This window comes from Callospermophilus lateralis, chromosome 2, assembly GCF_048772815.1.
Source record: "Callospermophilus lateralis isolate mCalLat2 chromosome 2, mCalLat2.hap1, whole genome shotgun sequence".
In the NCBI taxonomy this organism is placed as follows: Eukaryota; Metazoa; Chordata; class Mammalia; order Rodentia; family Sciuridae; genus Callospermophilus; species Callospermophilus lateralis.
In genome coordinates this window covers 107,612,930-107,627,856 of record NC_135306.1, presented here as the reverse complement: position 1 = coordinate 107,627,856, position 14,927 = coordinate 107,612,930, and the positions used below count along the sequence as shown (strand labels likewise).

The 14,927-nt window shown below is 33.6% G+C and overlaps 1 protein-coding gene across 5 annotated transcripts in view; it reads left to right on the top strand.

Annotated features, from left to right (window-relative positions):
- The window catches only part of Arhgef12 (Rho guanine nucleotide exchange factor 12), a 149,006-nt gene that overhangs the window by 95,741 nt on the left and 38,338 nt on the right, over nucleotides 1–14,927 (top strand). For 3 of the 5 annotated variants that reach the window (XM_076846264.2, XM_076846262.2, XM_076846260.2), the window contains 7 exons: nucleotides 760–900; nucleotides 5,899–5,973; nucleotides 8,363–8,458; nucleotides 10,242–10,352; nucleotides 10,596–10,694; nucleotides 13,446–13,488; nucleotides 13,802–13,907. In XM_076846264.2, the coding sequence (XP_076702379.1) occupies nucleotides 760–900; nucleotides 5,899–5,973; nucleotides 8,363–8,458; nucleotides 10,242–10,352; nucleotides 10,596–10,694; nucleotides 13,446–13,488; nucleotides 13,802–13,907 (671 nt within the window). The remainder of the gene's footprint in view (nucleotides 1–759; nucleotides 901–5,898; nucleotides 5,974–8,362; nucleotides 8,459–10,241; nucleotides 10,353–10,595; nucleotides 10,695–13,445; nucleotides 13,489–13,801; nucleotides 13,908–14,927) is intronic. The other 2 variants (XM_076846263.2, XM_076846261.2) reach the window with 1 other exon arrangement.

The following is a 14,927-nucleotide window of genomic DNA, read 5'->3' as shown; positions in this document are numbered from 1 at the left end:
TAATAGAACTAAAAGAGTTCTTGAGATCATCTAGGCTAATCTCATTTTCAAATGAAAAATCATGTTGAGAAAACTTGGGCTGAACTCTTTAAATGGATATATTCAAGGTCACAAGTATGTAGGTCTCCTTTTTGTATCAATGTACTTTTCATTACAGTTTTTTTCATTACTTTTAATTTTGCTATGTCACATTTTGAGTATTATGCTGGAGTAATGTTGACAGTTTCACATTATTATTATTGAGTGAATAATTATTATTATTATTATTATTATTATTATTACTGTTTGAACAGTAAAATGTAGTTCCTTATTTAAAAGCTTAACATTAACTTATGTTATAGCAGTTGTCCCAGAATTTGCAATTCATTGTAACTCCGAAGCGTTGAAAGGCAGTTAACCAGAAGTTATAGTGTAAATAAATAATTCTTTACTTATAGATGTATAATGTAAATTTACGTGTGTGTGTGTGTGTGTGTGTGTGTGTGTGTATTTCTTGGCTACATTTGGAAATTGAAACTTTTGTTCTCTTCACTAAAATATCCCTTTTCCTGTCTTTATGGTCATTCCATCTTAAGATCATAGAGTTAGTAGTTACTAATTTTTTTTTATTGTAGAACAGTAAGTATTCTTGATCACATTAGTATTCAACCTTTAGCAATCTACATGTTGACCACAATGCCATTTGGTTTCTTTGTTTAGCCAGTAATGAATATTCTCTTTTACATGTTTGTATGTGTGTCCTCCTTTCTTCTCTTTTAGGATGGAGCTGTAGTTACACCCTCCAGGCCTTTAGGTGATGCCTTAACAGGCAGTGAGACAGAAATAGAACCTGGAGATGGACTGGGCAGGACAGACTGGAGCACTGGAGATGCATCTCGGCCTAGTAGTGACAATGCAGATGTAAGCATTAAGTTTTCTAAATCTTGATCTTCTTGTACTCTCCTTACAGCTCCTTTCTTGATTTAATTTTAAGTTATGTGAATTAGAAGTGTTATCTTTATACTTATTTACTACTATCCCATTCTTTAATATAACAATTTGATGAACAGAAATTCTGGATACTATTGGATATGAAATTTAAATTTCAGAATTCATTTTTTCCCTCAGAAACACCAATTGCCAAGTTTTTCTCTTGCAGGAATGGAATTTCCCAGTAGGCTTCTTGTTTGTGGGTAGAGAAGTTAATAATGCCAATGTTTTTAACTGAACCAGGAGGCCAACTGTTGATATCTTTAAGAGCATGTTAATATTCCATTTGTGGTTAGAGTGACTCAGGCTTGAATCACAGGGCATTTTGCCATTACAAAGAGGAAAAACCTTAGTTCTGTTGGATAGCTTTCAGTTAATAGTACAGGTTTAATAACAGCACTTTCTTGATTAACTCAGAGACTATCAGGTGAACATGGGTCTTTGTTTAGAAGATGGTAATAAAATATATTAAGTTGAATATGTTTAGCACCATGGCCACATTGATGTTAAAAGCCAATTTCAGCATTATTTACTCATAAGTTCTCTCTTAGAAGCATGAAGCAACAGGAAAAAGACTTAAAAATAGGTTACTTTCTTTAAAAGTGAATGAGGGAGGTAGTCTGAGCCAGTGTCTTTGTAGCTATGGATCATAAAAATCAAGTTAGTAAATTGTGAGGAATAGATACATATTTTTTAAAGACTAGAAGTGGAAATAAATTTGCTTTGTATATAGAAGGCTTTATTTCTTGTGACTTTGTTGTATATACACATACACATGTAAGTGATGGCAAACTATGTAAGGTTTTTATCTTAATGAGAGTTGTGATTAAAAAAAAATTGAGAGTCACTGTATAAACCATTATTCAGGTTACCTTTTTTTTTTTTTTTTTTTTTGGTACTAGGGATTGAACCCAGGGGTGTTTAACCACTGACCACATCTACAGTTCTTTTTGTATTTTTTATTTTGAGACAGGGTTTCACTAAGTGGTGAGGCAGGCCTGGAACTTATAATCCTCCTTCCTCAGGGATATCAGGGTCAAACAATTCCTCTTGAGTCTTTCTGGAATTGCAGACAGACATGGTGGGCTCAGATTGCCTTTTGAAGGTTAGACCCAATGACTCAGTTCCTCATTCAAGGTAAATTTGAAAACTTTTTGTTTTGTGATAGGAGTCTGATGATTGGGTAAAAGGTTTTAATAGAAACTTTCAATTTGCCAGGGGGAGGGTGTGGGGGATTAAACTCAGGGTCACTTGACCACTGAGCCACATCCCCAGCCCTATTTTGTATTTTATTTGGAGACAGGGTCTCACTGAGTTGCTTAGCATCTCGCTTTTGCTGAGGCTGGCTTTGAACTCAGAATCTTTGTGCCTTAGCCTCCTGAGCTGCTGGGATTATAGGCATGCGCCACCACTCATGGCAGCAGAAACTTTCAATTTTGACTCAAGAAAAAAATTACAATAGCTAACATTTATTGGTCGTACATACCATACATTAGTGTTTTATATTCCTTACCTTAAACCAATTCTCAAAACAGTCTTATGAAGTAGTATGATTGTTACTATAACTTTGTGAAAGAAAAACTGAGACCAAAGGGAATTAATTGATTTGCCAAACTTATCCAGTTAATAAATGATCTACCTCTGTCTAGTTCCAAAGTACCAGCACTCTCAATATAAACAACATTATTAAAGTATGAAAACACATACCATTTGGGGAGAGCAGTGAAAATTTCAGAGCAACCTAGTGTGTTAGGGTTATGGATGAAGTGGCTTGAGATTATCTTGAGTAGAGGCTATAAAGGCTTCAGCTTAGATAGCAGTGCTACTTGGGAATATTTCTTGTATTCGTTTATTTATTATTTATTTATTGTTCTCTGTTTTTATGGTTTGTCTACCATTAAGAAGTTCCTTGAGAGCATAGACACTCTTATGTGACTTCATGTTTCCAAAGAATAGGTATTGAGAGCAAGTGATACCTATGAGAAATTTGCATTTTATCTTTTATTTAGAGAAATGTTACAATAAAATCTGTGGCTTAGAAGTATAACTTTATGAAACAGTGAGTTAATTGGTAAGTATAGGTAACAGGCATTCCAATGAATTAAGACTGGCATGTAATTGATATTTTGTAGTATTCAATGAACAACAAAATGAATGAGTCAAGTGTTTAGGTTTTATCTTGCATGCAGATGAGGGGCACCATCAGAAACATGTCAGTGTAAAAAATAAATTGCAGTATAGAAATAGGGAGATCTGTAAGAAATGAAACTTGCTTGACTGAATTAGAACATAACAAATGTATGTAGAATAGCTGACAGTTAACATTTATTGAATACCTACTTTCTGCCAGAAGTTGTACCTAATGGTATACATATATTTTTAATTCTCACTAAAGATGAGGTATTAGGGCAAAACAAATACATGAATATTGTGGAAAATGATGAGAATTCTTACAAGTGTTAGTTTGAGGCTAAAGATGTTCTGCTTTTAGCTCATGGATTTCCATGTTTGTTTCCATTGTACTGTAATAAGTTTGGAGGAACCAGTTTGTTTTCTTAACTTTTGAATCACTGACTTTAATTTTTTTGAGGCTTGTTTTCCTTCATTTAAAATAGTATACTCTGGTATTTGTGATACTATCATTATTAAAAATTTCTGCTTTTGCTCACTTTTCTGGAGGTTTTAAAGAATGCTCACATAACACCGCTCTTAAGATAAGGAACTGGGTCCCACATCATTATCCAAAATTCAGAGCATCTGTTTTTGGGTTTCAATTTCTGAATTTTTTTTTGAAAATTACCGTACACATTCAAAAATATTCCTGTCATGTCGTTGATAATTCAGTCTCAGCAGTCATCAACATGTACCCAAACTTGTTTTGTATGTAACTTCTATTCTCCATACCCTTCAAACACTGAGTTATTTTAAAGTAAAGACTATTTCATTAATGTGTCTTCGAAAGACTTGATGTTTAAAAAATATAACTATGATACATTATCAAACCGTAAGAATTAATATTTTCTTAATATATGCTTTGATACTCTACTTGTCTTTAAAAAATCTTTTTATAGTTTATTTGAATTAGGATTCAGTCAAGGATTTCATGTTGTCTTTGGTTGATAAGTCATTGTAGTAGGACTCTGTTGGTAAAAGAAATTGGGTCATATACCAGTAAAACAACTCACTTTTCAATTGTATTCACAGTGTTATGTAACCTGTTCCTCTATCTTTATTTCCTGAAAACTGATAGTTTGATCTGGAGTCTTGATCAGATTAAGGTGTGATTTTTGGCAGGAACATTTTGTTGGTGGTTCTGTGTACATCTCTTTATATCACATTAGGAAGTGAATGTCTGATTGTCTTACTGTGGTTCTAAATTTGTTTAAGGTGTTCATTCAGAGGAGGAACTTCATGATTACAGAGTTCCCTATCAAACTTTTACATAATGTTTTTATGTGCCATTGGTGACCCAAATGTCCAGATTCATGATGTAATTAGGGGTTTCAGAAGAATGATTTTGTAATTTTATATTATTTTTTAATTTGGTACTAGGAATTAAACTCAAAGGCACTTAACCACTGAGCCACATCCCTAGCCCTTTATATAAAATATGTTATATTTTATATAGAGACAGGATCTCACTGAGTTGCTTTTGGTCCTGATAAGTTGCTGAGGTTTGATCCTCCTGCCTTAGCCTGCCTAGCTGCTGGGATTACAGGCATGTGCCACCACCCCTGGCTCTTTCTATAGTATTTATTATATGGAATTATTTTATGGGGAACGATTTTCCCTTACAGGTGTTTAGGTTACTCTAAAATATAGCTTATACAGAAAATGCAGGATAAATATTTTTTCCCTGTTTGTTTTCAGAAGAGTTGATTCCCTAACATGTTCCAAGGATGATCAGTGAGGAGAGAGAGAGAGAGAGAGAGAGAGAGAGAGAATATGAATGAATTAATGTAATATTTTGAACTAAGAGATTCTAACAAGAGTTACCCTGTTTTTGGAATGTGAGAGTGCCTTCAGGTTGTTTCTTTTGTTACTTTGACTTGATTCTTCAGTATCTTTGATAGTTTTTTTTTTTTTTTTTTGCTTTTTATGTTGGAATTATTCTAATCTTATCTTTATTATCTTAAGCTCCAGAGTTATCTGTTTCTTTAAGATGGGCCATACATTTGAAGCAACTGTGATATATTGATATCTCTATATCTCTATATACATACACATACACACACACACATATATATTCATACATACACATGATGATAGATAACGTCTGTCTTCCCAGTGGCTTTCACACACAAGTTCTTGTTCCTCCTTTTCAGTTCCTCTGAGGAATGGCTGTATTGCTTTGGAGTTCCACATTTTCCCAGAATTGAATTTTCTGCATGTCATAATATAGTTTGTATTTTATAGTGTCATCCCTATATAAATAGGGCAAAAGAGTTTTTTATTTGTTGGTTGGTTTATTTTTTGAGCTAGTGGAGAGTGAACCTAAGCTCATACTAGGCAAGTACTCCACCACTAAGTTGTAGCCCCAGCCCTAGGCAAAATGCTTTTAATTTGAAAAGAAAGGATAGTTGGATAAGGCAGAGGTTAGAGAAGGTGAATAGAATTTGATTTTGACATAATGCATTTGAAGTATGTAATGTATCTAGTTAGAGTTATTTGGTAGAAGTTAGGTAAAACTGTTTTATTGGTTCTGTATTTTTTATCAACATAAAACTGAAAAGCTGAGGGATTAAGTGACTTTCTAAAGTCAGGAAAAACATAGTAGAGTCAAGTATTGTATTAAAGTTATATAATAGTTTTAAATATAAACATGAAATTCTGAATGCTATTAAAAAAAAAAAACATACTGTTTTTCCTTATTGTCTTTTGGTGAGCCTGTTAAAATGAACTGAGTAGTTTTTTTCCCCCTCCCATTAGAGTCCCAAGAGTGGCATGAAAGAGAGGATTTATCTAGAGGAAAGCCCAGAGAAAAGTGAAGCAATTCAGGACACTGTGAGTATGAAATCCATAAAGTGAATGTTTTTTTTTTTTTTTAACCTTTTCTTCTTGTTTTTTTCCTTCTTCTCTTCCCTACTCTTCTCTCTCCTTTTCCTTCCCCCTCCCCCTGTCCACCTTCTGTGGTGCTGGACAATCACAGGGCCTTGTGCATGATAGGCAAGCCCTCTATCACTGACCCACATCCCCAGCCTCTTAACTTTTCTTTAGCTATTCATATACATAGAATTTACAATTTTTTTTTGACTGTGACTGGCTTACTTCAGTTTGCATAATATCTTCATATTGTAGCATGTGACAAAATTTCCTTCCTTTTTAAGAATGAACAATATTCCCCAATTATGTGCTACTTTTTGTTTATTCATTCACCCAGCACAATGAATACTTGGGTTTCTTCTGCCTTTGGCTGTTGTAAATAAGGGTGCTCTGCTTTCAGTTCTTTTGGGTATATACCTAGAAGTGCGGTTATTGGATCTTACATATTTTAATTGAATGCTTTTAGTATTCTGATTTTACTTTTAAATTAGATTTTCTTGAAGTTTTTTGTTTGGTTGGTTTTGGTACTAGGGATAGAACCCAGAAGGGCTTAACCACTGAGTCACATTCTTAGCCTTTTTTATTTTTTATTTTGAGACAGGAACACACTAAGTTGCTGAGTCTGGCTTTGAACTTGCAATCCTCCTGCCTCAGTCTCCTGAGTCTCTGGGATTACAGGCGTGTGCCATCATGGTCAGCTTGTTTGAAGTTTTATAGTAAAATATTTAATGAATTTTGTGACACATTGATTTTTAGCAACATAAGAATTATTGAAAAGCAGACATCAAATCACTTATAAAATTAAAATTTGACTACTGTTCTAAACAAATTTCTGTTCTTTTACCTGAATTTTTAAAAATAAAAATCTTGAAGTTAGAGAAATAAAAAAGTAATTTAAAAAAAGGCAGAATAAGAGCATTTAGGAGATGCAATATCATAACATACTTAAGGATGAAAAACTACAGATACATACTATCCACTCAATTTATAATTCGTGGATTAATTTACATATAGACAACTTTAATTTCTTATGCAGACAATTCCTAAACCAATATGGCTCCACCCTTCTTTGCCAAGGTCCAGATCTTGCATGTTCAGGTGCTGTCAGTTTTCCAATATTTACTTATCTTAATCTTATATGGTCTTTTATTTTACTGTTTATGGTTTTGCGTTAATGCCTCTGTACTGCCTTTTTAATGCTAAATCCTATTTTGTGAGAAGACAAACAGATGAATTATTGCATGGTGTGATATCTGCCAGCCTTTGGTTTCCTTTTGTAATTTGTTTATTTTTGTTTCTGTAGCAATGTTTGTGATATTACTTTTAAATGTTATTGTAATATACCAGTGATTTTTAACTAGAAGTGATTTTTGCCCTGTAGGGGACATTTGAAAGTCAGTGTCTGGAAGTACTTTTGATTATCACACCTGGAAAGTTGCACCTGTCATCTAGTTGCTGGGTAGAAGTTAGGGATGCTGCTAACCATCATACAATGCACAGGACAGCCCCACAGCAATGAATTATTAGGCCCAAAATGTCATAATGACAGAGTTGAGAAACCCTGCATTATACACTTATAAAAATGAATTCAAAATGAAAAAATAGGGCTCAGTGAGAGATTTTAATTATGTTTTCAATGAAAATTTTTGATTTGTACTTCTCAGGTCTATTAACCTCTGCTAAATTTGTCTTTCTGCTCTCATTTTTTCTTTGTCCTGTTATCTTTATCTTCATTGTTTTTTTTTTTTTTTTAAATTAAGAATGGAACCTAGGGCTCTGTACCACTGAGCCATACCCCTAGCCTCCCCACCACCATTTTTTTGAGAGAAGTTCTAAATTGCTAAGGCTGGCCTCAAACTTGTGATCTTCCTGCCTCAGTCTCCTGAGTTTCTGGGATTACAGGTGTGCACCACCATGCTGGGCTGTCCTCATTCACTTTTGTTTTTAAGTTTTTTGTAACCTTATAAGCCGATTTTATGTCTTTATGTAAAAGGTATAATTTTATATGTATAATTTAATAGCTGAGGTATATAGCAATTAATTAGAACCAGATAACCAAAAGTACAGTGAACAAAGAGTATTTATTATTTTAAGGGTCAATAACAGTTTCCCCTCTTTCCCCAAGAAATTATCAGTACTACTCTGGTCATTTTTTTTTTTTTTTTTTTACTGGAGTGGTATTATGGCCTTAAAAATTTGAGAAGCACTGGTTTGAATATAAAGTACCTTAAAGAAAATAAACAAAAAGAACTCCTACTCATAAGTGAACCATTATCTTTTTGATGATTTGGCTTTGTTCTTTTTCTGAATTTGACCACCTGATAATTTTTCTGTTTCTCTTTTCTGTTAGCAGGACACTCAGTCACTTGTTGGGAGTCCCTCAACCCGTGTTGCACCTCATATAATTGGAGCAGAGGATGATGATTTTGGTACTGAGCATGAACAGGTAATGACTTTTTTTCTAAAAATCAATCTTTGACATTCTGAGATGTCTCATTTGTTGCAAAAATAAACATTTTCTGGAGATTAAAATAACATTTGTAAGGATTTGAAATTAATCTTAGAAGTAACTTTGCTTATTTTAGCTTTGGCCAGTGGAAACAATGAAAGTTGTTTTTTTTGTTTTTTTTTTTTCCTCCAAGGCCGTAAGAGTTAGGTCATTGATTTATACCTAAATTTTTCATTTTGTTTTGGAGGTGAGATGTTATTGAATATTTAATATTTTAAAAACTTTAAAAATTCCAGTTATTCATTGATGGTATATAGAAATATCTGGCTTAATTCTTATCCTTGTATTCTAGGAGCTTCTTAATAGTTTTGGGGATTTTTCTACATAGAAAACTACACTATCTTTTTCTAGTTTCCAGTCTTTGCGTTTAAAAATAATTTTTTTTTTTTTATTGGTACCGATAACTGAACTCCAGGGCACTTTACTACTGAGCTGCATCCCCAGTCCTTTGTTAATTTTTTATTTTGAGACAGGGCCTTGCTAAATTGCTTAGGGCCTTGTTAAGTTACTAAGACTGGCCTTGAATTTTCAGTCCTCCTGCCGTGGCCTCTGGGATTACAAGTATGTGCCACCATGCCCAGCTGTATCGTTTCACTTCTTTTTTTATCGTGGTAGTAGAAATTGAACCCAGGGTTTTGTGCGTACTAGACAAGTGTTGTACCACTGAGCTACATCCCCAACCCTTTTTATTTTTATTTTGAGACAGAGTCTCACCAGGTTGCCCAGGCTGGCTCCAGTCTTGCAATCCTCTTGCCTCACCCTCCTGAGTAGCTGGGATTACAGGTGTGCAACACCAGTCTGGTCAATCTGTGTATCTTCCCCCGCCTCCCCTTGTTCTTGCCTTTATTGCGCTGGTGAGGACTTATAGTATGAGGTTGAATTGAAATGGTGAACCAGCCTTGTATTTCTAGAAAGAACTCCAGTCAAATCATGTGCTATCCCTTTTTTTATTGTATGTAATTCGCTTTTATTTTTGCCAAAAATTTTTGCCTCTGTATGCATGAGGAATCATGGTCTGGAATTTCACTTTTTGTAATATCTTGTCTGGTTTTGATAGTCAGATAGTGCTGGCCTTGTGAATGATTTGGGAAGTGATCTCCTATTTTTGGGCAGATACTATGTAGAATTGGTATTTTTTTACACTGTATTTTTTATTTGTTATTATTTGTTTATATTAACTTTCTTCTCTATATAAATGTGAAAAGTCATGTGGAAATTGTAATGCTAGTTTGTCTTTAAGTTTAATTGTTACCTATTTTCTATGTTCAGAGTATTAAGGATTATACAAATGACAATATGTTAACTTAAAATCATACAGCTCCATTTTACACTCTCTTTCTGTGATTAGCCTGAAAGCAAAGGAAAAAGATCTCTCCATTGTTGAGCAAAAAACTTTTCTACATTTTCAGGAATTTTATTTGTTTTCACATACTGATTTGAAGACAGTATGTGCTCCTACATGATCATTTCCTGAACTTCCATTCTCCTAAAATGGTCTGTCTTCTGATCCCAGGAAATGATTAATTTTCAGAGGAAGAAATTCAGATTCCATGGCCTAACTTGCTAATAACTTTTAGTGGAATTTTTTAAATATTGAGGTTTTTTTTAAATAGGGAGATCAAAGTGAAATTTGGATAGTTGTGGTTAGTTGAACTTATATTGCATTTCATATTTGTAAAAATGTCAGAGTTATTGATGTATGATTTTTTTCTTCCTCTAGATCAATGGGCAGTGCAGCAGTTTCCAGAGCATTGAGTTGCTAAAATCTCGCCCTGCTCACTTGGCTGTTTTCTTACACCATGTAGTTTCCCAGTTTGACCCTGCAACATTGGTAATTTATTTTGCAATTTAACTGATTCAGTCTTTATATTGAACCTTTTTCTTTAATAGAACTTTTCATATTTACAAGATTTCACATATATACTTCTTTTAGTTTTCCAAACACATAAAGGCAGATATGAAAGATACTTAAAATGTTATTAATTCACTTTTTAAAGACTTGATTACATGGTAAAAACTATATTGTTGATGGTGACATGCCTGTTCCAAACATTCTTTTTTTTCTCTATGACAGCTCTGTTATCTCTATTCAGACCTGTACAAACAGACCAATTCCAAAGAAACTCGTCGCATCTTCCTTGAGTTTCATCAGTTCTTCCTCGATCGATCTGCAGTAAGTTTAAATGTTAATATTATCTTTGCTTTAGTACATTGATTTATTGTCCTGCCGTTTCCGGTAGTCCTTCCCATTTTTTGGACTTTTTTGTGCTTTTAAATATCTGTATTATATCTCAACTATTGATTACTTTTTACAGTAATTTCTAAATTAATTTTGGGCATATGAATTCTCACAGTAGATTTTAGGGGATTATATATGTATACTTATGCTTTTATAAGTGCATAATTAGAATAAGGGAATGAAAAAAACATATAAAATAAGTATAAAATAAGCTAGTCCTAATATATATTTATAATCTAGTGTGGTGTATATACACACACATATATATATATGATACACACACACACATTTATTTGTTAGCATTCCAAGGGATAATAATTGTATAGTTGAAATCTGTATGGCCTTTTTGAAGCTTAGAGGCACAAATTTAACTAAAAAGTGACAGGCAAAAATCTCACATACGGAGATTAATGATAATAGGGCTTTATTTTTACTAATAGAAATGTCAGTAGGGGTTTTAAACTAGTAAGTTTTATTGTTAGCCTTTCTAGAAGCAAAAAAGCACTTAGCCCTTAATGCTTCAATGGGTGATCATGCTGCCTGGATTGCACCCTTTCATGTTTCAGTTTTCTTAGACAAGTACTTCATACCTTTTCTCTCCTAACACGTGTATCACTTCCTGTTCTAGCTTTTTCTCAGCTGATGACCTTTTTGTTTCTCTGCAGAAGTTAAAGTATAGAAAAAAGAACTTATACAAGTTATGTCACATACTTCCATCATATCATGTACTCAGCCCTTTGTACGGATACTGTTGAGGAATTGTCCAAACTCTATCCATGGCCAGCTCTCCCTTTTTTACCCAGTGTATTGCCTTATAACTTCTCAGAGACCTTGCTTTAGCTATTATTTCCCTGCTCTCTTGCATTGTTGATTTTTTTCCCTATTGAATCATTACATTAACATGTAAAACATTGTTTTTTTTTTATTTTAGAATAAACATACACATTTTGATCGTACTTCTCCCTCCAGCTCCTGCCTCATTTTCTCTGTATTCCTTTACAAAGTTGTCTACATACTTTTGTATTTCTAAATATAATTTCCTTTTCCACAAGGCTTTTCCTGACCAGCTTTCTAAATCTCACTTCCTTCACTGTAACTTCTTCTGTGTTGTTTTTGTCTCTAGGACTTATAGTTTATTTATTAATTTTATTTGTGTGTATACTTGCTCTCCTGACCTGAATGTAAGCTTCAATAAGACTATTTGTATGGTGCAGTATCTCTAACACTGAAGTGTCTGATACATATCTATTCAGTGAATTATACTGCCATTATTTTCATACATCACTTTTGTTAAAATAGCTTATTGTCATGAAGAAATGACAGAATATTTAAGTATGTTAAAATTTCTTATTTTATAAGAGAGCTCCAGGCTAAGTCAAAACTATACTTTGCTGCTCATGATCTATGAGTATATCAACATTAAAGAATAAGAAGGATTGGTTAATTTACTAATTATTCCTTAATGCTACAGGTCATATTTATTTCATATAGATATGCACATACACAAATTAAATTTTATTTTTTTGTACTTGTACTAGAAAGACTTTTAAGAAAAATGATTTGAGCTACTGCTTGGCAACATAAAGAGAAAGTTTTGCAGTCCGTTTCATTATTCTTAAAGTGAATATGAGAGATCATAATTTTTTAGCAGTGACTTATTTTCAAAACTTAAAACTTGATAACTTTATGGGAATCATTTAATTTCTGGAAGTATATCACTGAAATAGGTATTCGATACTTTATGAGAATGAAGAGGCTAAGGTATTTCTTCTAAATACAGAGTAATAAAGTTTTCTCTCAAACTGTTGGAGGGGAAACACAACAATTTGTTTGCTTGTGAGACCAACAACTGTAGTTAACATGGGGAAAATCCTAGCTATAAGAAGTAAATTCTAAGACCTTCAATTTAGTTAGTTCAATAGCAAAAACTATAGATGATTACTGATTAAAAACTCAACATTGACATCCAATACTTTCTCACTGGAAGTGTGACTAAATAAAAACCCTACAGATTTTTAACTTTACATTGAAAAATAATTGGAAGTCTGTAGGGTGAGCATCTCAAATCCAGGAAATAAACCTCACAGTTAGATGAGTCACTTTTTCCTATGACAACATACACATAGTTTAGGTTTTACCGATTTTAATTCAAGTGCTATGTAACTTGTTATATTAACTAATGATTTTAGGAAACCAAAGCCAAGCCTGGTATAGTGGTGTGTGCCTGTAATCCCAGAGATTGGGAGGCCGAGGCAGGATTGAAAGTTCAAGGCCAACCCCTGTGATTTAGCAAGACCCTATCTTGAAATAAAAAATAGAGTGTGCTGGGGATATCACAATGGTAGAGCACCCCTGAGTTAAATCGCCAGTACCAGAAAGAAAGAAAAAAAGGAAATCGGAATTGGTCTATTCATTAGGAACAAGTATGACACTGAAACATTCAGTCATGTAAGTGAAAGAACTGTATATATTTCTTTCAGACCACAAAACTGGGAAAAGGGCTTGTTTTTAAGTTTAAACAATAGAACACTCTGGGGCTATGAGATCTGAATGAGTAAATGAGCTCATTTGTGAATATGCCTGTCAGAGTAGGTATCCTTGTTTTATCCATTTATACAAATACTTATAAGCATTATGAAAAGAAAGTCTTTAGTGCTGTTTCACCTTTGTTTGATTTTGTTTTAGCATCTGAAGGTTTCTGTTCCTGAAGAAATATCTGTAGATCTAGGTAAGTTTGGAGCACCGACATCCTGCAGAATTTTACTATGCCTCTTTGAATGTAGCTCAACTCAGTTCTAAAGGTTTTATCTAATGCTTAGTAACTGGTTAAATCCCTGAATTACAATAGAAGGAGAGTGTATAATAAATTTTAGGGGAAATGAAATCTGAATTCTGAGATCAAATGCAGGAACTGCACTAAGAATTTCTCTTTGGGGTTCTCCATGATAAATTGATACAAAGTAACATTGCTATGTTGCCAGTGAACTTATGTTGTAGAGGACATACCTTTAGATCAAATAATTCCTTTCTTCTTTATGCAGAAAAGAGGAGACCTGAACTTATACCTGAGGATCTACATCGTCACTATATCCAAACTATGCAAGAAAGAGTCCACCCAGAAGTTCAGAGGCATTTAGAAGATTTTCGGTAAGCTTAGTGTACATAAAACCTTATGTGGTCATTCTGAATTAATTTTTCTTAAATAGGAAAAGTTGCACATTAAAAAACTTCACTTATCAATTAAGTAAACTAGGTGGTCTTATCCTTGTTATTGAATAGGAAAAAAGTATGGAGATATCTCAAAAGATTAGGAATGGAACTACCATATGACCCAGTCATCCCACTCCTTGGTATTTATCCAGAAGATCTAAGATCAGTATATATAGTGATACATGCATATCAGTATTTATAGCAGCACATCCTACAAAAGTCAAGTTATAGAACAATCCTAGATGCCCATCACTAGATGAATGGATAAAGAAAACGTGTGGTGTGTGTATAATATACACACATATATACATACACACATACATACACACACACAGTGGAGTTCTCAGACACAAAGAAGAATGAAATTATGTCATTTGCTACTAAATGGATGAAACTGGAGAACATCATGCTAAGTGAAATAATACAGAATCAAAAAGTGGAAGGTTGAATGTTTTCTCTCACATGGAAGCTAGAGAGATATAAGAAATAAAAAAGGGGAAATATCATGAAAATAGAAGGGAGAACAATAGAGTTAGAAGCAGAGGACCAAGCATGAGGGAGAAGGGGAGGCAAAGGAGAAAAACTGGGGAGTAACATTGACCAAATTATGCCATGTGCTTGTATGAATATATCACAATGCATTCCAATTTTATTTTTTAATTAATTTTTTAAATTCATATATGACTTCGGAATGCATTACAATTCTTATTACACATATAGAGCACAATTTTTTATATCTCTGGTTGTAAACAAAGTATATTCACACCAATTCGTGTTTTCACACATGTACTTTGGATAATGACATCCATCTCATTCCACTATCATTTCTAACCCCATGCCCTCTACCTTCCCCTCCCACCCTTCTGTCCTATCTAGAGTTCCTCTATTCCTCCCAAGCTCCCTCTCTGTACCCAACTATGAATTAGCCTCCTTATATCAGAGAAAACATTCAGCATT